This window comes from Tinamus guttatus, unplaced genomic scaffold, assembly GCF_059628265.1.
Source record: "Tinamus guttatus ecotype Peru unplaced genomic scaffold, ASM5962826v1 Tinamus_guttatus_pri_ptg000055l, whole genome shotgun sequence".
NCBI classification, from domain to species: domain Eukaryota; kingdom Metazoa; phylum Chordata; class Aves; order Tinamiformes; family Tinamidae; genus Tinamus; species Tinamus guttatus.
In genome coordinates this window covers 835,106-860,175 of record NW_028288589.1, presented here as the reverse complement: position 1 = coordinate 860,175, position 25,070 = coordinate 835,106, and the positions used below count along the sequence as shown (strand labels likewise).

Sequence of the window (25,070 nt, the reverse complement as noted above, 5' to 3'; positions counted from 1 at the left end):
CGGTCTCACGTTTCCCCTCCCCGCACATAAGTCCTGTTTGTCAGCAGAAGTAACTTCAGCTGAGGAGATTTGTTTCATCCCGGTCCTAGGCAAACTTCACGCAGACATGCACACACACACACACTTTCACGTAAACTAGACAAGGAGGAAAAAAAAAAAAAAAAAAAAGAGAGGGAGGGGGGTATTGTTAGGTCCCTAAAATCAGGAGGACCCAAACCTCTTTTAAAGCAGAGACATGTCTGTTTCAATGCACCAGTGCGTTGTCCAGAGTTTTACAGACAGTTTTTTTGGTACAGATGTCCCTTCTCTATGAGACTTTAGACACCCCCTTCTAGATTGGCCCACATAGAAGGAGGGGGAGCGACCGCATCGTTATCGCGATCGTTGCCACATCTAGAAAACGATGCAGATAACGGCGTTTGCTCCGCTGGAAACCATTAGCCCGCAGCAAACTCCTCTTCACTCGGTGGAAAGGTACCAACTGATGGCAACCTTTTTTTCCCATGGAAAATAAAGTAATAATAATAATGATTATTCTAACTCTAATTCTAGTTGTCATTTCCTCTGCCTGCGTGGGTTCAGGTTTCTAGCCTCCAGAGGTTCCTGTCATCAAACTCTTACTGATGTACTTCATGCCACAAGACTACGACACAGTAGCTGAAGAAAGGAGGAAAAGAAGGAGTTGGGGGGAATACAAAACTCCCTCAGACTCTAGGGGAATTCCACTAGATTACAGCTCACCCCCTCCCCTCTAGATTAAAGCATTAAACTCTTTAAAGTACTGCCTGAGAGACCAGAGGAAAGATTTCCAACACGCAAAACAGATACGTCTAATAAGTCCAGGACTGCCTTATTTTTAATGACCGGGGACTTGCGGCGCGACTTTTTTTTTTTTTTTTTTTTTTTTTTTTTCTAATGGCCAAAGGGCTTGGTCGTGGCGAGGGCACCGGGCTGGGCTCGGTGGCCACCCGGGGCGAGGCGAGGGAGCCCCGTCCTAAGGCTGCGCTCAGCCTGCCTGGGGCTGGACGCAGCATTTAGCCTACAGGCTAAAGCTATAGACGTGACAAGTCCTGACCGCTGGCAGGGAGCGAACTGAAGCCCGAGAAAGTGCAGGTGGGTCTACTTTTTTAAGGTAAACTGTTGTTTTGGAGCTACATGCCGATAGAGGGTCTGAGTAGCCCGTTCCTATCGTCCCTTTTGGGGTCTGGATTAGCTCTGCAGGCGGGCTTAGTGCTCCTATAACTCAACGCCAAAGAGCCCAAAGAGCCGAAAAGTTAATATCTATCTCAAATGTTTATTCATGCTGATATGCAGAAGAGATAACTGGATTATTTCTATGCCTTTCGGTGTGTATGTAGAATGCAGATACATGCAATTCATAATTACATCCATATTATTCTGTTATGCTTTTTTTGTTTTGAGTCAGTCAAACTTTTCTTCGCATAAGCCAACACACATACCCTAAGCATATTAGTGGCTCTTAATTTTACTCTTCAATACGGTGACAATAAATCAAAGAAAAGCCCTGAACACCAAAACGACGTGAAAACATTTTAAACCTAAGCCTCTTCTTCCGTCTTTCCTTCTTCGGGAATACCTTTATTCATGTCTAGTCATCCTAGGGTAACCTGCTCTCTACAGTAGCTAAAATGCTCTGATTTCTTCCCTTCTGCCGAAACAACGAGTGGGGCCATGTTATTTTGTTTTTTCCTCGACAAGCACACTAGGGCATCTGTCATAAATAACCTCGGGAGGAGAGAAACAGCGAGAGCAGGGAGTAGATGTAGAGGCCACAGTCTAGTAATTAATAGCAATGAGGAGGGGGGACTGCCCTACACACACACACCTGCACACACATGTATAGACATATACGGACATGCACACACATGTACGGACAAGCAAACACACATATGGAACCTCTTTCTTGACACTAAAAGGAATCAATGTCTTCCTGACCCTCCACCTCAAGCCAAGGGACTTAATTTTGTGGGTAGGGCTCCCTGCTCTCTAGGGATGACAACCCGACCTGGATTTCACCTCTGCAACGATTTCCCACCTGATCGCGAAAGGTGGTTTTTTTTTTTTTTTTTTTTTTTGAGGTGGACGCGGGGGCGGTTCGCGAAATGTCAGGAGCGAAGTTGAGAGCAGGCAAGAGTGTGAAGGGGACTGCAGTTCCCTGCTTACCTTCCACCAGGGAGGTGAGTAAAGTGACATTTGCAGCCTTGCGCCTGCCGGCTGGTAAATTCAACCCGATTTTTTCTAGCCTTTCTCGCAAAGATCTCCCCCCGTTTTTCGATTTGGCTCTAGAATTGCAAAGAGATTAACAGTGTGATTAACCCCGCAGTGGTCCTGGAAGAAACGTTTAGTCTGAGCAGTCAGTGAAGCCTGGGAGGGTTTTTCGCTAGGCATTTAACGCTTTGTGCACGTTGTTTTCTCTTTGAGTTTGCTGAGATTTGCTTAGTTTCTCCTGGGGGTGGGAGTGGGGATGAGCCCACCTTTCTCCACCTTTTATCCAGGGAAAACAAATAATCACCAAATAGCAATAATTACTTTACAGTGGCCTGGGAGAGAAGGTGGCAACTGGGTTCCTATCCTATGACACCAACGTGTATTAGGGTGGAGCATAGAGACAGAGAAAGATAGAGGGTGAGAGTTAGATTCTCAGTTATTCTAGGAAAGGACCAGAATGGGAGGAAGAAGGAGGGAAAAAAAATCTAAAAGGCTCTAAGGGAGAATCTAATGCACGTGTGTGTCCTTGGATAAGTAGAAAAAAAAAAAAAGAAAGAAACTAATTGAAGTGTTTCATATGTGTGTGTGTGTGCAAAGCCAATGCTGGGCTACTGGGAGGAACACCTAAAAGCAGAGTGCACTATATAAAGGATTGCCTGGAGGAAGATTTGAATATCTGCCGGGGGTTATAGATAAGGACAATAGAGGGATGAGTGAGCTATAGATGGGAAACACAGAGCTATTGTTTGGATACCTACAAATATGTACCCAGAGAGTAAACCCTCCAGGGTGAAATTCTGCCACCCGTGAAACCAGTGGGAGTTTTGGCACTGAGATCCGGGTGCATCCCAATTCTTCCATAACTTGTAGATGTATATGTATGTCTATATTAACAGTCACAAATAGTGGAAAGAAGTCAGAAGTGACAGAGAAGCCAACCTGGCTTCTCACTATTTGATATCAATAGGAATATCAATAGGTAAATAGATAAACAGGAATAGATGGCAGAATTGCAAGAGAGCAGCTTTTTATACTTCTTTCCCTGAACCAAAAACTTGTCTAAAACTCGGAGTCCACATAGCAACTGAAGTCAGAAGTAGCCAATGATTACATCTTGGGCCAGCTCCAGAGAAACACTGAAGTTAATCATGATGGTTCTTTACTTTGATAATTGTATTTTCTACAGCATCTCTCAGATATTCTCTCTGCTCCATTTGCAGTTACACAAAATGAGCAGACCAGTTGGCATCTGTAAGTAAAAAAAAAAAAAAAACCTATTTCTTCCACTGGTGCCAATTGCAGCTGACACTGATTATAAGTTTCACGTGGAAGTGCATCTATTTAAGGAGACCTTACATCTCATCTTTATTTTAGGATGAGTGACTGTACATGCAGCAGGACTTTGCCCTCACTCCAGACCAGAAGTCCGATCCCCTGATGTGATAACAGACTTTGCTCAGGCTTCATTTAAAAACAGCATAGAAAAGATGCAGCTCAGTTGCTACTAGAGGGTAGCTGGCAAGATCTCTACTGCTCTTAGATTAACAGCTTTCAGACACCACCTGAGATTTATTAATGGCCGATTTATATGCATTTGTTCCTGTTCAGGTGTTATCCTTTGTCTTCCAGCCTCCCAGGTAGAAAATGAAGTCTTATCTTCTCTCACCCTTCCTTCAGCTGGTGAACTGTTTACCTTACACCACATCATGTCTTTTCCATTTTCTGAGTGGAGATATATCCTCATGTCACCTTTCCCACAAAACACACTGACAATACACAATCCTTCAGTTACTATGAGAAATGTAAAGGCCTGTCTCCCTGTAAAGTTTTTGCAGAGAGCTTCAATTCCTGCTTTTGGTACCCAACTGAATGAATTCCCATTTGGTATGAACAAATGGCAACCAGGCTGCCAGGTCATGCAAATGTAAGATGTCATAGGCCTCAAGACCAATCTTGAATAATTCTGGCAGCAACCTTCCTCTAGAAGGAAGTTGTTGACTTTCAAAGCTATCAGATGATGACCTTTCTCTAACTAGGTACATTTCTACCTTAAAATTCTCCCATTTACCCTGCCAACTTCAGCAGTGTTCCATGTGGTGCCCTGTTAAATTGCTTTAAATTGCCAGTTACTGCCATATAGAGGATGCCTTACAGGTTCCTGTTATCTGGGAAATATAAGACATATAAGAGGATAAGATATTGTCTTATCCTCTTTTCCCTGAAATACATCAGGTCCATCATGCAGCATCTAACTTCTATGTGCCCACAGTGGTATTTTGTCTTATCTTCTGTTTATTAAGAGAGAAGAAGGAGAAGGAGAGAAGACAGAAAGTGTCTATGTGGGTGTACAAAGATGAAAAACATCTTCCATTCTGAGCTGTTCTAACAAAATATATACACAGACACATATTTCTCTACCCTTCATACATTCCTGTCAGTGCCTCAATACATGTTTTACTTGAGCCAGGACATTATACACAGATGCACATGATGCTGACATAATAAGATCAAGGCATATTTGAGATCGTCCTTCCTGATGGCCAAGCGTTAATGGTAGAGGCAAGGATGCCCACACATGTCCACCCATTCCCCACAGCTTCTTACCTTCGGAGCACTCCTCCAAGGAGCGATGCGTTGAGACACTCAGGAGGAGAAAGGCGTCTTTGAACTTCTCCCACAGTGACTTTGTACTTTGAGGTTGAACTAAGCAAAGACAAGCGGCCAGGTACGGAGCAAAATACCTCACCGGTATTGACTGATATTCCACCCAGGAAACCATCTTTATTCATCATCAAAGAAGTAACAGATTTGGGAGGAACTGGAACTGGAGAGAGAAGAAAGGGAGAAGAGACATGAACCATCATGCCATGAAGGAGGCATGATGCCATGACAAACACACTACCACTGCAAAAGCAAAGGAATTTTTCAACCTCCTGCTTCCTTCAGCCACCTAACGGGGTACTGTTCCAACCAAGCCTCTATGGAAGGGCCCCAAGAGCCAGAGATGACGTATGCCAACAGGGTGATGCTCGTAGGTCTTGATTCATCATGAAGAGATAAAATACACCTTGCAAGCACCAACTATTTCACTTAGTCTTATCTAGAACCCTCTGCCTTGTGATGTACAGTAGACAGCATGTGGAATGTTGATTTGAGGGGAATAGGTGGGAGTTAAAAAGGAAAAAAAAAAAAAAAAAGGAAAGAAAGAATATCTCCTGCTTTTGCTCATTTTCAATTGCTGCACAAGGGGAGGTTCTTTCTTAAATAAACACTGAGGCTGAAGGATACAGCAACTAGAAGGCAGCTCTATTATTGCTTTGTGGTTTTATTAAGTCTGGTTTATGAAAAAAAAAGAGCTTTTTTGTTCAGAAAAAAATGATCGCCAGAAAACAAAACAAAATAAAAAACTATATAACCATAGTATTCACCATCTTGATCTTATTGTACTATCCATAAAGTAGTGGGAACTCTCATGTCCCTGAATAAGGCTGATCCAATTACTGCAACACACATTTAAGGGAAATCAAAAACCAAAACAAAAATAAAAACCGTTTTATTTTGCCCAAGATAAAACAAAATATTTAATTTATCCGAGAAACTAGTAAGGTTATTTTAAGAGCAACCAAGGGGTTTATAATGAGCTAATTCCTATAACAGCAAACAGACCCACGCAAAAATAAACAAAAATGGCTAAAGTAAAAATGAGAGCAATCCCTTAGTGACATGAATTTTGTTTACAAATGAACTTAAACAGCTCTCTCATAATTGTGCCTAACTGTTATGATTTACAGCAGGTGCTCTAATCAATCAACCAATCACTTTAATTTATAGAGAGCCTCGCTGCATTTTCCCAGTTGTTTCATTTCTTCGAGTAATTGATAACAAACCGTACTTAAGGTATGTTTTATGCAGGAGTTAATAAGAGCTGACAGCTGCTACTGCTGCTTCCTTTTGGAATCGCTGCAACGTGTGTTTCCTTATAGAAAGTGCACTCCTAAATTGCAGATTCGCTAGTGGTATCTAGTGGCAGTTTAGCGGGCATGTTTTAGAGGAGAAGACTAATTGATTACACACCCTCGTAGAGCAGATACTGCTTCACAATCTCCCATTTCCACTCAATCAATTGCAAAACCAATTCGGCAAATAATAGGGTTCTATTATGCACATATGCCAGCTATTTAGGTAGTTATAATACATGTCAGTTAAGTAATAAAAGCCCTGTTTATTTGCAACATATCTGGAGAATCAAACCATTAGGGTTGAGGGGATATTTAAGTCGTCTGGAGCTACTAAACAATAAGATCGGGTATCCTAATATATTACCAAGTGCTAACTACTGGGCAATTGCCAATTTTATAACCTCAGTGTATGGAATAGACACAACCGTGTTTCACTGTTTTTATTACAGATCATTTCCTACCACCAGACCAGACCCCAACAATAAAAGCTCTATAACAGCGAAAAACCAAAAGGCAAGTAGATTTCAGATATACATATTGCTTCGTATGCCTTGTAGAGAGGCTCCAGTATAAACAAATTATTTTGAGTGGCTTTACTTCAGGGAATCGGAAAGTGAAACGGATGCCTATTTCTCTATTATTTTTAGCTAGGCATTTTATGCAGCTCGTAAAGGAGATTTCAAATGGTTTCAAAACGGCATAGAAACAGTTATAAATGAGTTAGAGGCCCGCTCCTGATTTCCTTGCATTCTAGTAGGCATTCTTGCAGCCGAGTCTATAGAAGAAGACTCCTTTGGGGTATGCGAGGTAGCACTGGCATTCAAGAAAAAAAAATCCATCTCTTTCTTACTCCAACAAATGTGTGTGAATGTAATTGTGTATCTCATATTTCATGTACTTTGTGCTGCAGTATAACTAGAGTTCAGAATCTCTCTCTCTCTCTCTGTATATATATAATAATAATTAAAAATAAGAGTTAGATTAAAACACTTCCAAAACAGAGATATCTTAATGACTGGCATTTTTCTTCGGACAAACACACAGGCTGGTTGGTTCGTGCACACCTTTACAGGGGCTATATTTAGTGCCCAGTTTATCAGGTCACTGTCCAGTGAACTGAGAAATTAAACAAGAGGCAGTAATTCCAGGAACATCTGATCTTAGTCTAAACTCACTAAAGAGAGAGAGAGGTCCCCGTGTAATGCTTAAATATATCTCACTCGGCTCGCTTTGGCCTTTTGGAGCACTTATTACATTAGTTAACCTTTGAAATATGGATTTTCACGTGTTCGATATTTTTTCCATGCAAATTGCTTTTGGTAAGTAGGCTGGCTCCCTTCCCTGCTATGCTGAGCACTCTTCAGCTTTTGTTCTTACCAGTGGCTCACCAAAAAGCTGCTAAATGCACATACCGATCAGTGGGAGCCTAATAACTCTAAGCCCATTTGAAAGTTTTACCAGGCAGTGTAAGCATAACTATTGCAATTTCATAGCTTCAGAGAGATGTAGTCTATCTACCCGCTATATCTTCTGTAAATTACCTAATACTTCCTTTAAAAACTGTGTTTGCCACGGAGTGAATTATCTCTATCTTTATTATATCTATACGTTTAGGGGACTATAGTGTTGCAGATAGAGCCCAGCTGGTCCCAGGGATGCAACGTGAAGGTTTCGCTGGGTGAACAAGCAGCCTCGTCCGTGGATGCAGCTGCGAGTGGCAGCTCCCTGCGTGCACCTAAACCGCGATAAACTCTTAAACGCGGGGTATTTTTAGCCACAGTCAACTTTCACCGGTTAATTATGGATTACCATTACCGTTGCAACGATACGGAGGAGCATATGTATGCTCACATATAGATGCACGGCGTCCCCAATACCTCTGCTTTAAGTTTATCCCATTAATACAGCTCTTGTTGTTCCCAGCGGGATCTGTTTTTCTTTCACTCCCACACTCCTTTAAGCGAATCTATATGGGCTCTCTTAAACCACCCTCCTTGCCTTCCCTCCTCTCTCCTTCTCTCTTTGTCTCCTTTTTTTTTTTCCTTCCTTTTTCTCTCTTTCTTTTTTCTCTCCCCATCTAGTGCTCTCTTTCTCTTTGATTTCCTCCGGTTACTTTCAATCTCTTTGTCATTTCTCCCTCTTCCATTTCTCTTCGGCTTATCAATAAACTGGGAGAGCAACAGTAGCCGCTTGATTTGTTAGTAATTATAAGCATACTGTTCCTGCAAACGGGATCTCTAGATGAGTGAGATCGCTTTAAAACGACAGCAGGAAATGGTGGGGAAATGGAGCATGGCGAAACTCAGCGTGAAGCTTTCAGTTCTTTACATGTTTACAATTTTCTGTGCATACATTAAGTCTTAGGTTGTGGGCTTGCTTTTTTTTTTTTCTTTCTTTCTTTCTTTTCTCTATTGGGTTGCTCGCCCCAAACGCATGAAAATGGCCAAGAAGAGATGGCCAAGAGGAGCATGTCAAGAGCACACACGAAAAAAAAATACATTAAACAAGCAAAAAGATTCATTATGCCCCGAAAATACCTGAATAACGATTCCCTAAACTATAGACATCCTTGCAGTAAACATGGAGAATAACGTGATAGTCGATCAGCCAATCAATCTATCGATCCACCAATCAAAAGAAATATTTCTCACAAAAAAAACAGGACAAACATTGCTAATGAGTTATCAGATTGCTGTCTTCAGACCTTGAGAGCTACCTATTACTCCTGAAGCAAAGCCAAACCTCTTTGTCCATCATAACATCAAAATGAAATTATTACTGGTTGGCTCCGGCTCCACAGACAAACGTAGGAGTCCAGAGACGATGTCACCCCCTGTCACTAAAAGACTCGGTTCTTATTTTTCTTCCTAATGAACACGAACGGAAAGTGGGCATTTCACGCTTCCTTCCCTCCTCTGATGCTCGTCTCCTCCTCCTCTTCCTCCTGTCTCTCCGCCCTCCTCCTCCTCCGCAGCCCTTTTGCCCCGAAAGCCAGGAGGAAATTTCGCAGTGAAACATATTCCCTCGAAATTGTTTTGCATTAAATTAAAGGTGACAGTGACGTTCCGGCAGTCTTACAGGTTAAAAAAAAAAAAAAAAAAAAAAGTCAACCAGCACAGTGAGAGTGAAGCACAGACTCTGAAGTAACGCTTGATTCCCATTCTGTTACCTGAAAACCTGTGGCCAGGGTAATTTTCAGTTAATCATTTATTGCTTGGTACTTCAGGAAGGGGGTGGGGAAGAATCTCATGCTCTACGACTTATATATATATATGTGTGTGTGTGTGTGTGTATGTATGTGTATATATATATTTCTTAAGGTTTCTTAAAATAATGCTAATAATAGCGCTTGCCTATGCAAGGAGACAATGAATTAAGTTGCTAGGGTCGAAGTGGCCTTTCGTGCTAAATCAGATGTGGGTGTACCGACAAGATATGGAAAGTAAATAAATACATCGGGATAATTTTAAGGTCACTGCCTGTGCCCCACAGTCACAAAAAATAACTTTGGACTCGGGCCACTCAAGATTTTGAAAGACGACAACTTATTTCGCCATCGCCCTTGCCAAACAAATTTCAGATGAGCAGCTGACAAGGGGACACGATCTTTTATTCCTAACATACGGAAAACCTTCCCTTCGTTTGAGCAGAAACCGAGGAAAGGTCTCAAAATATGTAGCCGGTAAGCGCCCAAAGCCGAGTTAAATCTCGTATTAATGCTCCTGATGATTATTATCACCTCGATGATTTATCTGGCTCCCTCCCACTTCCACCACCCATCTTAATGGGGCTAGGAGTTAACGATGATTTTTTAGTGTCTCGTTGGATTTTTAGACTGCTAATGTACCGCATCCTTCTCATTATTAGTTTATTGATTGTTCATTGACCAGCCCCCTTCAAATCGTATTAACCACCCTCTGCCAGTTTAGATTAGGAGGGTTTAAAAAGCACCTTTCATTATTTCACCGCCACCGCCACCACCACAGTAGAGTTCAGGCTTGGTAGGTTAATGCTAGCTCTAATGGGGCAGCTAAGAGACGAGGGGCCACGGTCCCTGCCTATTGCATTAATAGCTCAAAGGGGGCTAATACAGAAAATTAGCCTTAAACGAGCTCTGGAGATCTCCAAATGAAAGAGCCATTTATCACGCTGGCTACCTTCACTCCACTCGTTTGCTCTCTCTACTGGGAACAACTCATTTCCTCTTAACTAAATTACTTCAGAAATGTCAAGTAAGCTCAGATAGTAAACATAACAAGGGATCACGTATCTATCATCTATTGTGCAGGATCAATGCACAAGATAAATTGATAGCTATATATGTATTCCTATATGATCTCTTTAATATTTTTGATAATCCTTTTGCATCTCCATGTAAATGGATAAGTAGAGGAATAGACAGACAGATAAATAGATCATAGATGGATGGGTGGAAGGATAGATGGATGGATGATTCCCTCTGCAGGCCTCAAAGACCATAAAGAAGTAAACCCTTAAAGGCTGGGTGACATGGTTAAGTGTATGCTTTAGGTCTGTATCATATATATATATATATATGATATATATATATATCCAGTGCATTTTGTTGCATTTGAAACACTAAAGTGGGTTTTGATGAAATAGGTCCCCTTCAACCCTTGTCTACAAAATATTTATCAGGAAGAGTATTGCACAAAAATCATTCAGTCTTGTGTATCTGTGTATCTACTTGTCTATGTATCTGCTTGCAACAGTGACTTACAGAGTTTAAATAACTTATTCTTACTTCAAAGTACATCCTTACAGCTGCAAAGTGTAGAAAACAAAGAGAAAGTCCTGCTGAACCCCTCCTGTGTTGCTCCTTCCCTCGTTCTGATTAAATATTTCCTGCCACAAATGTGCCCTACTACTTATTGCATGGTTCCCTTCCTTTCCACCCAAGAAACTCGCTGTTCAATAAGAAAAAGTTCCTTGGAGCTCAGCTTTACTTCTAAGGAAGAAAATCCGGCTACAGCCACTTTAAAACAGCTCCAAGACAGGATCTTTTTAGCAATTTCCAAAGTGTAAAACACAGACCATGTCTCCTGATAGTTGCATATTCCTGCACATAATCTCACCTACGTGTCCTCGAGTCTTTCTACTGTCCGGGCACAGCAAGCATACCCCAAGCTCTACCTAAAAGGTCCCTCATAATTATTATACCTCAAATTTTAATCTGACGAATTTAGCGCGTGGTGCTCACTATCTAACCGTACCAGTCCCCACATTATATGCCTCTGCTATCCTCGTCATCTGAAGGGGGGAGAGACACAGGCAGAGAGAGAGAAAAGAAAGGCTATTTTTGCCTGGGTGATCACACACAGCACAGGGAAGCGTCCTGTGAATAACAAATTGAAAAAGGGCAGTGCAAACACGGACCGACCTTATAAAAAAGAAGTCTCTCGACCACAAGTCAGCCACCAATTAATGAAATACACGCAAGAGGAAACATGGTGTATGAGCCATCAAACAACTGGAGGAGTGGAGGGGAGACAGGAGTGGAAGGGAGAGGAAAAAAAAAAGAAAAAAAAGAAAAAGGAAGGGAGTGGGAAATGCCACCAGAAGTCGTCCTGTTACAGGCCGTAAGCAAAAACCTACCGATTCCATGCAAACTGAGAAATTTCCATAAAAAAAGGAAAAAAAAAAGAAAAGGAGAGAGAGAGAAAAAAAAGAAAATAAAAGAACGAAGAAAGAAATTTTGCATCAAGACTTTTTTTTTTTTCCTCAAAAAATGCTTGGTCTTTTCAATCAGTGGTCGTAAACAATGCTGTCAAATGGTCTTCAAGTTTGCATCTATCCTTCCTGAAATGACTAGAACTTCATTATGTGTTTATGTCTGTGCAAGAGGTTTTAAATAAAAGCAATAAATAAACGGAAGGACCTCACGGTACCTTCAGTACATTTTAAATAAACACACCTTATTATTTTTCTCTGCCTTCTAGAAGATCATCTCTATTAAACTATTTGTAGTTTAATAGTTCTGCATTTGACAAATAATAAGGTCCTGGCGATAAGTGCTGTTGATAGTAAACATAAGGCACAGCATTTCTAGCTCTCATCTCTGGTACTTAAAATTGAATCTAGAAATAGAAACTCCTTAGATAATTAAAGATAGCTTTCCCTACATTTGCAGCGTGTGATCTGCTTAATGTCTAGCAGCATAACACAACACTAATCGCCAAGCATCTCCAAGTGACTGTCAGAGAAATGTAAAAAAAAATCAGCAGCTGCAATACGCCCAAAATGAGTTATTGTAATTACATTTAATTAGTTTAATTAGTTAATTATTTTGCTTACAGCTGTACAAGAGACTGCAAACATTTGTTAATATCACATTCCCTTTAACAGTATGGGGTGAGGCTGCAGTTGCACTAAATCATGCACGCATATGTAGGAAGATTACAAAAAAAAAAAAAAGGCATTTGGAAAGGGGGGATTCTTGGAGGAAGAGGGGGAAAGTCGAGGCTGCTTTTCCATTGGCGTCCATCTCTCTCCCTGAATCGCTTGGGAAATGATTGAGAAAAAAAAATAAAAAATAAAAAAAAGGGGGGGGGGGCGGAAATCAGCCCTTTCCCCCGTTAAAAGCCGGACGGGGTCCGAGAATGAGGATTTGGGTTAAGGGGGGGCATTTTTGAGCAAGTTGAGGGGAGAGAGATGGCAAATTCACCTCGAGGGAAGAGGCTTTTCCTACTCGAATTTCTACTGGCAGCAACGTAAAGAAATATCTACAATTATGTGTGATTAATCCGAGTATAGGACAAGGAACCAAATAAAAAGCACTTTTCCCATATCTTTCTTCTTCCCTCCATTCTACCTACCGACTCAATCAGTTATTCATCCTGCTGCCATGTATGTCTGTTTCTCGAATAAATTCATTGACCCAAAGTATTTTTTTATATATATATACATAATAATGGTGATATTGCTACACAGTAAAAGTTTGTCTAGCTTGTTGGAATAATCCATACCTTTTTTAATGACAGACTGGTCCAATAAGTTCATACCGCTGTTATTGGCATCTTCAACTGACTGTGGATATAAAAACATCACTATTCAAATTGACTGGATATTAAAGAATCGCGTACATAAATCATGCCATTGCAAACTGGACTATCTCTTATTTCCATTTATATTAATTCACTAGGGGAGGAGGGATTTATTTTTTTATTATTAGTATTTCCCCCAATCGACAAGGAAACGAAATTCTTACAAATTACAGAGTTTTCTAATAAAGAGGGGAGGTGTGAAGCATATGGGGTGCATTATTGCTTTTTGTTATCTTATAAAACATAGATGTTGCATAGACTTATTTTGCATGCGATAAAGCTTTATATTTCTTTCTTTCAAAAACTAGCAATTTGGCAACATCTGCAAGATCTATTGCATGACATAAATGAACACGATTAAGGACGACTCGAATTCTCCCTCCCCTTTTCCCACCCTTCCCCTCCTCCCTCCCTTTTTTGTTTTGTTTTGTTTGTTTGCTTAACCCTGCCACATCTTAATAATTCAAGGGCCATTTACTTTTTATATAGAATAGTTTACATTATGGACTTTTAATTAAAGTCTGAGTAATTCGGAGTGCATCGCAACGCCCACATCATATAGGGTACAAGCAGAAAGAGATTTACAGCTCCCGAGGTTGCTTACATGTCCTGAATTTGTGGGGGCGGGAGTGTGACTGGGTGGGAGGGGGGAACAGGAATGGGCATTATCAAAAGTCAAAGCTTAATCTGACTGCCTAGAAAAACTCTCCCGGGGTCCCTGTCAACCTATTTAAAAAATATTATTATTACTATTTTATTTCTTTCAGCCCGATGAGAAGCACACCTGTTATTATGTCCTTAACTTTTTTAGGAAGGAGGAGAACAAAGATGGGCACGGGGGACAGAGCAAAGCTTTCGTTTCTTAACATGAAATTGCGATACAATAATAATAATAACAACAACAACAATAAAAATAATAACAATAATAATACAGGAGCACACAAAATATAGCCGCTAAGTCTGTGATCGGCACCGCAAAATAATCTAAAAAGTGCAGATGTCATAGGAAGATTTTATAGCAGAACTACTACAAATTCCATTTTAACGGAGATTCTGGATTCCAACTAGAAGGATCCGAGGCATTTTTTTTTCTTTATCATTACTTGAGCTTTTGCTTTTCTCGGATTTATACCTATTCGGAGACTTTCTCTCTCTCTCTCTCTCTTTTTTTTTTTTTTTTTTTTTTTTTCCCAAGATAAGGAATACCTCTTTACAGTAAAGCAATCCTTTTCTTCCCTATTATTTTAACTTTATCTTTCCTACAGCGAGTGCCTGAGTTTATCCTGATCCAGCCCTTATCTCCAGCTCTTTCCAGGCTCGGCAGAGCTATCCGAGATGGAATATGATTTAGGAGAAAATTACATCTCCAAAGGGCGAAATAGTAATAATAATAATAAGCCTTGAAGTCTTTCCTCTCTTTTCATTTTCCTTGAGCAAACACACAGTGAGTGACTCCTCATGTGCGTCCGTGTGTGTCTGCGCGTCTCTCCCCTAATCGATAGGCTGCATACCTAAAGGTATATAGAGAAATAAAATTACGGAGCCTTTCTCCCTCCCCGTTTGCGGCCACCAAAGACCAGGGGCGAGCAAATCCTGCTCGCCATCCCGGCCCAGGAGCGGAGGGAAAAGGGAATCGCCATCTCCACTTTGCCTCCTGCACCCTCCTCTCGCGGGTGCCCGGCGCTGGAAACGCTTTATGTGCGTGCCCTGCGCTCGCTCCGGCAGCAACGTGGGTTAGTTGTTGTAGTTAATGAGAAGACTCCTGTCTGATTTTCTATCTAATTACGGCCTCCTGCTGGGTTTTTGTACAGGATATTCGCTCAGCATGCTGGCAGTTAATAGTCACAGAGAGGATCGTAAAGATTTAATTAGGACTGCATGCGGAAACGTGGAGAGGGGAGAAAAAAAAAAACAACTCAGACTTTTAATTACTAGACTTCTTTAGTTAAAAGTGATACCAGGGGTTACTTTCGAAGAGACTTGGGTGTTTTTGGTGTGGCTTAACTTTGCAGCTCGCTCCCCAGCCCGCAGAGGCGGTGACTGCCGCGTGTGCGGGTGAGAGGAGGAGTGGAGGTGCGTGTGCAGGGAGGGGAAAGGTGATGACTTTCTAGATATACTTAGAAAATCTAACGAGGAAGATTCCCCTCCCTTCCTCCAGCAAGCAAGTGGGACAGAACCACCTATATATCATATATACCCCATTCAACAGCTAGAAAAATATCTGAGAGGAGGGAAAAGTAAAAGTTTAATCTCTTTTATCTTCCCTCTTTATCCAAGGACTCTAAAGCACTTGGAGATTTATCTTTACCATAGCTTTGTCCTAATAACCCCTACAAACTACACCTTGTCTAGTCGGTAAGAAAAATAAAATCCTGTTTGCAGTGGTGTTTTTCGGAGTCTCTATGAGAGGATGCAAATTGGTTTTCAATAAGTAGGTGTTTTCTGCCCCGTCCCCTGCCTGTGCGGCTGCAGATTGCAGCCTGGACATTCCTCTCGAAAGGGGCAGCAATGACAATATCATCCGCTCTGTTTACAATAACAGAGCCCTATCGTGTTACAATCACTTAATTATATTCCCGGACAATGGGTTACACATGGCCTGAATTTGGTGTTTATATAATAACCACCGCTTCTCTCTGTCACGCACTCCTTTCTTCTTCCTCTCTCATTCTCCCTTGCCAGCCCAGCCCATTCTCATGGCACCTCTTTAACCGGAGACGCCTTAGTTAAAGACAGATATGTCTGTATCTGTCATCCAACTATATGTCGTTTCAACTTTTTTTTTTTTTTTTTTGAGGCCTAACAATAATTAACTAAACAAAAAGCGACCTGGGACCATTCCTGGAAATGCTCTCTAGAATATAATGGCTATATATGCTCCTCCGAGCAGGGTGCCCAGAATATATCCATATTAAAAATCATTGTAAAAAAAAAAAGCTGTCCGAGTTGTCACTAATGAGGATGGAGGGAAGAACAGAAAATCTGCAGCGACAGGAGGGGGTTTGGGGCTTCCTTCCCCTCTGTCGGTGCCAACTTGCAGTTGGCTTTTCCCTTCACGTGTTTCTCCCTGGGTCTCTCTCCCCCCCTCCTCCCCTGGACAGACACCAAACTTTCACAAACCAAGGCCCGGTTCTGCCTGCTCGGACCGGACCGGCCCCGTCGGAGCACGGGACCCCGGACGGCACTGCCGGAGCTGCCCCGCGGGCTGCGCTTGGGGTCAGGAGAGGAGGGATGCTCTTTTCCCTTTCCTTCCTCCCTCCCCTCCTATTCCTTCCTCCCCTCCATTTCTTCCTCCCCCCCATTTCTTCCCCCCCCCATTTCTTCCTCCCCCCCATTTCTTCCCCCTCCATTACTTCCTTCCTTCCTTCCTTCCTTCCTTCCTTCCTTCCTTCCTTCCTTCCTTCCTTCCTTCCTTCCTTCCTTCCTTCCTTCCTTCCTTCCTTCCTTCCTTCCTCCCTCCCTCCCTCCCTCCCTTCTTCCCTTCCTCCCTTCTTTCCTTCCTCCCTTCTTTCCTTCCTCCCTCCCTCCCTTCCTCCCTTCCTTCCTCCCTTCCTTCCTTCCTCCCTTCCTTCCTTCCTCCCTTCCTTCCTTTCTCCCTTCCTTCTTCTCTTCCTCCCTTCCTTCCTCCCTTCCTTCTTCTCTTCCTCCCTTCCTTTTTCTCTTCCTCCCTTCCTTCTTTTCTCTCTTTCTCCTTCTCGTTCTCTGCTACTTCTTTCTCCTTTCTTCTCCCCTTTCTTTGTCTTTCCTTCTCTTCTTTTCTTTCTCTCTCACTCCTTCTCTCTCCACAATAGTGCAAGGACAAGAGAACTTACAGACTTTCCTTGGAGAAGGTGGAAATATCAAAGTACTAGTTACGCCTTTCAAATATGGAGAGAAAGAGAGGGAGGGAGGGAGGAAGCTCAAAACTCGTCTGGACCTGTTGGCGAGTTTTCACTTGAGTAAGGAAAGCGGGATGAGATGTGAATCCTGACCAGAGAGACCAGAGGCCAGGCCCAAGGCTCGCAAATAAACTTGGAACCTCTCACCCCTATGGCTGAACTGAGACAGGAGGGAAATCTATACAGAAAACCCTTTCCTTTCCTAAAGCTCTCATGTCAGCCCTCCTCTCCAGCAAAGCTCTGAGATTTACCGGGGATACTCATAAATAAATAAATAAATAATCAAGCCAATGCTACATAACCTCTCTGCTCCTTTTCCACTGATTATTTTATTATCATGTTCAGCAAGATCCCTTTTCACGGCTATTTTTTTTCTCAGACTGCTCTTTTCGCCTTCCTTTTCTCTTTCTGCAGAGTGACTTTGGAGTCCGTGTGTTCTCCAGTAGTCCAGATTTTTATTGGAATTCTGAATGCATATACACATTGCATATGTACATACGTATATGCATATATCTTCATTATATACATATGTATTCAGAAAAAAGAAAGAAAGAAAGAAAGAAAGAAAGAAAGAAAGAAAGAAAGAAAGAAAGAAAGAAAGAAAGAAAGAAAGAAAGAAAGAAAGAAAGAAAGAAAGAAAGAAAGAAAGAAAGAAAGAAAGAAAGAAAGAAAGAAAGAAAGAAAGAAAGAAAGAAAGAAAGAAAGAAAGAAAGAAAGAAAGAAAGAAAGAAAAGAGAAATAAAAGCGTACCAAAATCCCGACTTTTACAGCCTAGAACAAAAAGTGTCCCCTGGAGGCTCCTGCCTCCACGTTGCCTGGCCTGACCCACCTCCAGCAAGGTGGGAACCAGCCCCCGAAGCTCGGAGGGGGCCAGTAGCAAAGCTGTTAAAGGCCTGTCCGTTTTAAGCAACTAACACGTGATGCCAAGTTTCGCGTGGGATGGGGAAAACTGGGAAATACTGGGAAAAATGAGCCTCGTGAAATGCCTTTGTTTTCCCGAGGAGAGACTAGACCAAATTTAAAATCAATGCTACTCCTAAGAATTGTATTTAAAAAGAGGGACTGCCTTGATCTTAGCGGCGGGTTGATGCTTATTATTATTATTATTGCTGTTGTCATTGTTTTTATTATTATTGTTGTTGTCTTTATTATTGATGTTATTGTTATTAATTGTTTTCCCCTCCCTCGTGGATGAAGACTAGAGTACCTCGCCAGTTTCATCAAAATCCCTAAGCTGCAGGAAATTGGTTAGCGAGAGCTGCTATTTCCTGGGGAAAAAATACCTGGAATTTGAAAGGCCGGCTTGAACTCTGCCAGCTCTCGAAACACGTGGAATATTTGGAGCAGTGTGTCTGCCTGCCTGTCTTCCTACTGGGTTCTGCTAGCTCTCCATTTAGGGGAGGGTTTACCAAAGAGAGCCTGTGCGTGATGACATTCTCCTTTGAAAAGACAAAACAAAAACAAAAAAAAAAAGAAGAAGAAGAAAAGAAAAAAAAAAGGGGGGGGAATATTAAAATTATAGTCTGTACCGCGAGTGAAGGATGGAGGGCCACCACAGAGCTGCTCGAAGCCCCCTGGGATGGTCCCGTGAGCGAGGCCCGTGTCTGGGGGACACCCGTGGAGGGGGAGGGAGAAGGGACCGCGGTGCCTTACCTGGACCTCCTCCATGCCCGGGTGTCCGATGCCGTGCAGGGAAAGGCTGTCCCCCATGCCGGAGTCGAGGCCATGGTGAGCGGAGTGCAGGAGCACGTCTGGCCTCCTCACCGAGTGGTAGTCCCGCCGCGGGTCCAGTCCCGAGAGCTGCGGCAGGGCGGCCCGGGGCTGCGGCAGCAGCGAGCCCGTGTCCGATCCCACCTCCTGCCTCTGCCTCTGTCCCCAGGGGTGCTGCTGGGGCTGGTGCAGGGGGTTCAGGGAGTAGGGGTCATTGACATGGGAGTAAGGGTCCTGGCTTTGGTGGTAAGGAAGAGGCTGATAGGGGGGTGGGAAGTAAGGCGGCTGGAAATCCGAGGACGGGGTGTGAGAGAGCGGAGGAGCGCTGGAATAAGGTCCCTGCGAGACGGATCCCAGCTGGGACAGCCGGGAGCTGTGGCTGGGCACTCCATCATGCCGGTCCTAAAAGCAAATGTGAAATAAAATAAAATAATGCCCAAAAAAAAAACCCTTAAAAAAAGCAAAACCCGGCAGAAAGTTGCCCACCCCAAAATAAAACTTAAGGAGTAAGTAAGTAAATAAATAATAAAGGAAGCCGATGTTCAAATATCCCCTCCTCCCCCGCCACGAATTAGAAATATTCCAGCGTTTCTCACCCAGATCATGTCTATTCCCAAAAGCTAGCAGGAGAGGGGGGCGGGAGGGAGAGATGCTAAATGTCGTAATTAAAAATGTAGGACTGGTGTTTCATATGCGTGTAAGGTGCGTGACTTCAGTCCAGTAACACGATCCCCTCTCCACCAGTCCCCCAAATAAATCCAATGGTAAAAAAAAAAAAAAAAAAAAAAAAAGATCGAAAGGAATCTCCCAAAAGAACCCAGTCCTCCAAACAATCCACCCCTTGTCCTGCCTAAAGTTTCCAAACATCTATTTATTCCCTCTGCTGAAGTCCTGCAACTCAAAGTCACCAACCCATCTTCACGTGGAAAAGACCGGAAAGAAAGTTGCACTTCTCGGAGGACTCCGAGGTAAAAAGTAGTAAAAACAACAACAACAACAACAAAAATCAAAACATGGGGACTTTTTGTATAAGGAAGGTGCACCCCCAGGAAAGAAAAAAAAATCAAACAAAACCAAAATGAAATATCTGTATTGAACAAATCCAGCCGCTATGATTTCTGCAGCAACTTCCAGGGTCTTTTGTCTCTTTTTCCGATATTATATTCCGGAGCATGGGGTGGGAGTCGGGGGGGTTCAATGTAATAAAAACTCTTTGGGGTGGAGGGAAGTGGGGGGGGGGGGGGGTGCGAAACTAGGTGTGGGGGGGTGGATCTGTGCGAAAAGGTGAGAGAGGAGCTGTGCCCAACTCCGCCGAGCTGAAGCTGCGAGGCTAAAGTAAACAAGAAAATATCTATTCCACAAAGTGTAGTTCCCCACAAGCAATGGCACACATGGTTTAAAAAAAAAAAAAAAAGTTTTTTCCTCCCCTGTTCTCCCCCCCGACAAACTCCCCTAGCTCAAATCGAGAATACACAATGCAAAAAGGGAGAAGCAGCTGCAAGCCTCCTCCAATTATTGTGCTAAATTACCAAGCCAAAGGCGTTTAAAAAGAGAGGGAGAGGGAGAGAGAGACAACAGATCGAGAGAGAGAGAGAGAGAGAACATGCAATTCTAGTACAACATGGATCCAAACTCACCATGGCGGAATAGGTGTGGACTAACATCTGGAAATAAAAAAAGTCTTGTAATAGCTAAAAATAAAATAGTGGCGATAATGCTAATAATTGGAGGGGGAAAAATATCAAGGAGATCTGCAAAGGGACGTGTTGGACACAGGAGAACAGCTTGAGATATTTCGAAGTCTATCCATCAAAAAAAAAAAAAAAAAAAAAAAAAAAAAGACCAGTGCCCCCAAAACTGAGCCTGGAAACCTATATCTACATATATGATTTACTCCTCCCTCTTTGTTGTTCTTTTTTCTTTTTCTTTTTTGCTTTTTTTTTTTTTTTTTTCTCGCTTTGAGCTCCCAGATACAATCCTCTTCAACCCAAGGCTAGGCTCAGACTGCTCCGATACCCCTTCCTCCCTTTCCTTCCCTACACCGCCTCATAATAATTGATATTCATGACTATTAATATTACACGACTACTTTAAAGGGAGAATGCAGGACCAAATGGAGCGTGAAGCTGGCAGCCAGCTCGAGAGCTCCCCTACTATTGTAAATGACGTTCATTCAGTGGAGAATTACTAGATGTAATCAGACAAGGGGGGCTGGCAGAGGCAGAGTTTGGGGAGAGGGAGAGGTGGGGGAAAAAGTTTAGCAAGGAAGAGGCATAACTTCAATTAACTCAAGCGGAGGAAGATGTGTAAACTAGACACGGCGGACCGGGAGCAAAGAAGGGAGATGGAGCAGTGCTAGAGGCGAAGCAGCAGCAGCAGCAGCAAAGCGTATTTCCTTCTTTTGCATTTAATTATACATTCCAAATACGAGAAATTGATTGCCTTTGGTGCTTTTGTTCTTATAGCTGCCTTTTTTCCTTTTTAACAAATAATAAGAAAATAATCTCTTTTTTTCTTTTTCTTTTTTCTTTTTTTTTTAGAAAGAAGAAATGGGCAACCATTATAATATAACTATTTACAGCGTAGCCGCTGAATGTTACAGATCGTACTTATTCACAGTGTCAAAATAAATGCTTGGATCGGGGCTAAGTTGTGCTCTATTTAATGCCGAGCGCTGTTCCTCCTGCCTCATAGGAAAATAAATAAAAATAATAAAAAAAAGGCATACACGCATACCCCAAATTTTCACCCAAATGTAAAACGTAAAATGCATGCAGTGCCTTTTAAAGGATAGTAAATTTATAGTTTCGAGGCAAAGCCAGGGGCGATATAAAACCTTTTTGATGTTGCAGGAACCCGTTCAACTGGACTGTCTGCCATTTCTGTTAAAGTTCAACTTACGTTCCTTCCTAAATAGACTCACACTTCCCAAAGCAGCCCCGGACCCCCCCGCTCCGCACACACACACGCGCGCACATACACACTTTTGTTTTAAGAACAGTCGACTTAAGTGGCTGAGACTACCACCACCGCCGTGTTGTTAATTATAAATCGGAAAGAGGAGGAGAGAGAAACATTTCTTTTTCCCCCCGAGATAAACATAGAAGGCTTTAGCTGCTTAAAAAAAAAAAGAAAAGAAAAAGGAAAAAGAAAAAAAAAGAGAAAAGAATACATGGAGTATTTTTCCCTAAAAAGAAAACAAACAAACAAAAAACTCTGCACAATGCAAGCCCACCCAGCCTCTCCGGCAAGCTGCCTCTTCTCCCACGGCAATTTAGAAACGTGCGTGTCCATCAAGCGCACATCTGCCTTAAAATATCTTCTTTAAGCGGAAAAATGGGAACAAAAAAAAAAAAAAAGGAAAAAAAAAAGGAAAGGGGAAGAAGGGGGTCCCGGGCTCCGCGCCCGGGGCGGCTGCGGGACAATGGCCGGGCCGGCGGCGGGGAGGGACGAGCGGCCCGGAGGGGTCTCACGCCGCATCTGCTGTGGCTCTTTCCAGCCTCCCGTCGCTAATCAGCCCGGCGGGAGCTCCGCAGAGCCGAGCCGTATGCGGGAGGGCAACCCGCCGCCCTGGGCGGCAGCGGCGCTCCGCCGCCCCTCACCGTGCCTGCGGGCCGCCCGTGCTTCCGCGCCGTGTTTCCCCCGTCTCCGCCCGACCCAGCCGTCGCTTAACCCCCCGGATTTTGCCGCTTTATGCCCTAAACGCGCTGCCGGGGCGGCGCGCGAGGGGCCGCGGGGGCCCCGACGGCGCTGCCCGTCGCGGTGCCCCGGGGGTGGCAGCGGCGGCGCCGCCCGCCCTGCCCCGCGCAGCCGCCCCCGCCGCGCCCCCGTCTCCGCCGCGTGCCTCTCTCCTGAAAAAAAATCAATAATAATAATAATAATAATAAAAAGATTAAAAAAAATATAAGCCCGATTCCTTTCCTTATTCATCTGCTCGCGTTTCGGTGCAATTCCCGTATAACTTACGCGGCGCGCGGTCGCCGAGCTCGTTTTGTAAAGATGTCGTTCCTGACAGCGTGAAAAATTAGGAAACCTTTCGAAGCTTTTTTTGCTGTATTGTTATTCATATCGATATTGTTATTTTTTTTTTCCTCGGTCTGCTCGAAAATAGCAGAAGTCTGAATACAGCAATCAACTTTTCTTGTCGGCGGACTATGCGGAGCTGCGTTTTGGGTATATGAAATCGGGTGTGTGTCCTCATATAAATGCAAGAATGTATGTACCCTTTGATTAATATATGTATACTTGCATACCGTATCTCTTGTTATATCGATATAAAAAGCCGTAAAAAAAATATCCGATTGTGAAAGCGAGAAGACAAAAAAATCCAGGTTCAGGATGAGCTTAGATTGTAATTGGAAATAATAAATAAAAAGACAAGAGAAAAAAAAAGAAAAGAAAAAAATGAGATGTGTCCAGTTTATGAATACCAGCTTGTGCTTCTCTTCTGTTTTCAGCTTTTTAAAAAATCGGCATTTGTCCATATTTAATCGAATTATATTTAATTCGAGGTCTAAACAATCAACTCTAGCCTTTAAGTTGCCTCATTCCAACCCCCAGATCTTTTCTTTGATGTTTTAAATCGCATCAAACAGCTTTTCCACAAAAAAAAAAAAAAGTTTAGTACTTGGCATGCTGAATACAAATATGCAAATAAATAAGCATTTAAGCATTTAGTCTTGGTTTCCTATCTATATATTTGTGTGTGTTGGTGTGTGCGTTTCTATAGCTTCCCATATGTATATGTAGATATAGATATATATTATATAGTCAAGCCTATATAGAGCTAGAAGTATATTTAAATATACATATACTCTCTTACTCATATGCATATTATATACTCACCTCATAGATATCTTCATACTTGACATTTTCAACCAGTTTCCAGAGCATGATGGCAGGCTGTTCTCTAGGAGGTGAGTGCATTCATGTGAAGAGCAGATGTCTGGATTCTCAGTACTTCTCTGTCTGTAATGATCCATCTATAATTGGAAATGGGGGACAGACACCAAATCCGACGTTCCTCTTCCATCGCAACTTATATCTGTTGTCTGAAACAATAGGCTGCAGAAGTAAACCTCAATCGGATAGTAAAAAACATTATCTGTTACATACTTACATCTATCTACAGACATATATGTGACTACATATGTACATATACGCACATATAGAGACTTAGACTTATATGCAGGCATATAAAGACATATATATATACACAGTTGCACACCCACACACATACACGAACACATATAGCACCAAATATACAACTTTTCCTATAAACAGACATATTTAAATTGATACATATATGCATATAAAATGTATATATCTTCATGCATATGAAGGCACATATATACTATACTTTACTTATATGCATGCATAAATATAAACCCGATCAATTTATCTAACACTTTATATAAATGCAAGTATATATATTTTTAGATATCTACACACATACACGTGCATGTTTGGTGATCATACATGCATATTATATAGTATAGATCTACTGTTTAGATGGATGGGTAGATAGACAGAGAGACGGACAGGAGAAATTAATGGATATGTTTTCAATCCTTTTTATATTAAAATAAAGAATAGATTGACTCTGTACTAGGCGATTCATCATTTACAATGAGATATTATGTTTTTCCCCCCACGCAATATGCTTTTATTTACATGTCCAGAAATTATCTTCTCCCATATGCAATAAAACACCAAAACAACGTCTCATCAAGAACATTAACGAGAGAAAGAGAATCTAAAAGGAGGAAATCTAAAATTAATGATTTTCATATGAAAGCTTTGTACTTCGGACTTAGTGCGCATGTTTTATAATTTGGGAACACTTTTTCTACAAAAAGAAAGAAAGAAATAGAAAAAAATATTTCAGCAAACCCTCCTCCGTGCACATTTGACGAGCAATTATCTACTTTCTTAAAATGATTAAAAATATAGTAGGATTTGTGCGTTCCTCGCTTAACCATTGCTTGGGAAGGGGAGAGGAGGAGTTGGACCATTTTTAACCTTTTTCTCTTCTCTTCTCTCTCTCTTTTTTTTTTTCCCTTTCCCTCCAGGCAAACCTTCGTTTGCATTGTCCGTTTTTAATACGTTGTACCGCAAAGAGGCGACCTATTCTGAAGGCGAGCAGAGCCCATCTCTGTCTCTGAAAGGAAACAACTGAGCTTTGCAGTAGGCTGGTGCACCAGGAGGGAAGGAAAGAAAGAAAGAAAGAA

At 42.2% G+C, this 25,070-nt stretch overlaps 1 protein-coding gene and 1 long non-coding RNA gene across 4 annotated transcripts in view; one reads left to right on the top strand and one right to left on the bottom strand.

Moving 5' to 3' along the window:
- Nucleotides 1-23,766, bottom strand: part of TFAP2B (transcription factor AP-2 beta) — a 26,813-nt gene extending 3,047 nt beyond the window's left edge. The window contains exons 1-6 of one of the 3 annotated variants that reach the window (XM_088540093.1): nucleotides 23,686-23,766; nucleotides 20,478-20,504; nucleotides 18,784-19,242; nucleotides 13,175-13,235; nucleotides 4,834-5,053; nucleotides 2,185-2,303 (exon numbers count right to left, since the gene is read on the bottom strand). In XM_088540093.1, the coding sequence (XP_088396219.1) occupies nucleotides 2,185-2,303; nucleotides 4,834-5,053; nucleotides 13,175-13,235; nucleotides 18,784-19,242; nucleotides 20,478-20,504; nucleotides 23,686-23,766 (967 nt within the window). Of the gene's footprint in view, nucleotides 1-2,184; nucleotides 2,304-4,833; nucleotides 5,054-13,174; nucleotides 13,236-18,413; nucleotides 18,570-18,783; nucleotides 19,243-20,477; nucleotides 20,722-23,685 lie in introns of those variants that run through there. The other 2 variants (XM_088540092.1, XM_088540091.1) reach the window with 2 other exon arrangements.
- LOC148595844 (uncharacterized) lies at nucleotides 23,692-25,070 on the top strand. Its single transcript, XR_015914408.1, has 2 exons — nucleotides 23,692-23,756; nucleotides 24,912-25,070. It is a non-coding gene; the product is annotated as an uncharacterized LOC148595844 (long non-coding RNA).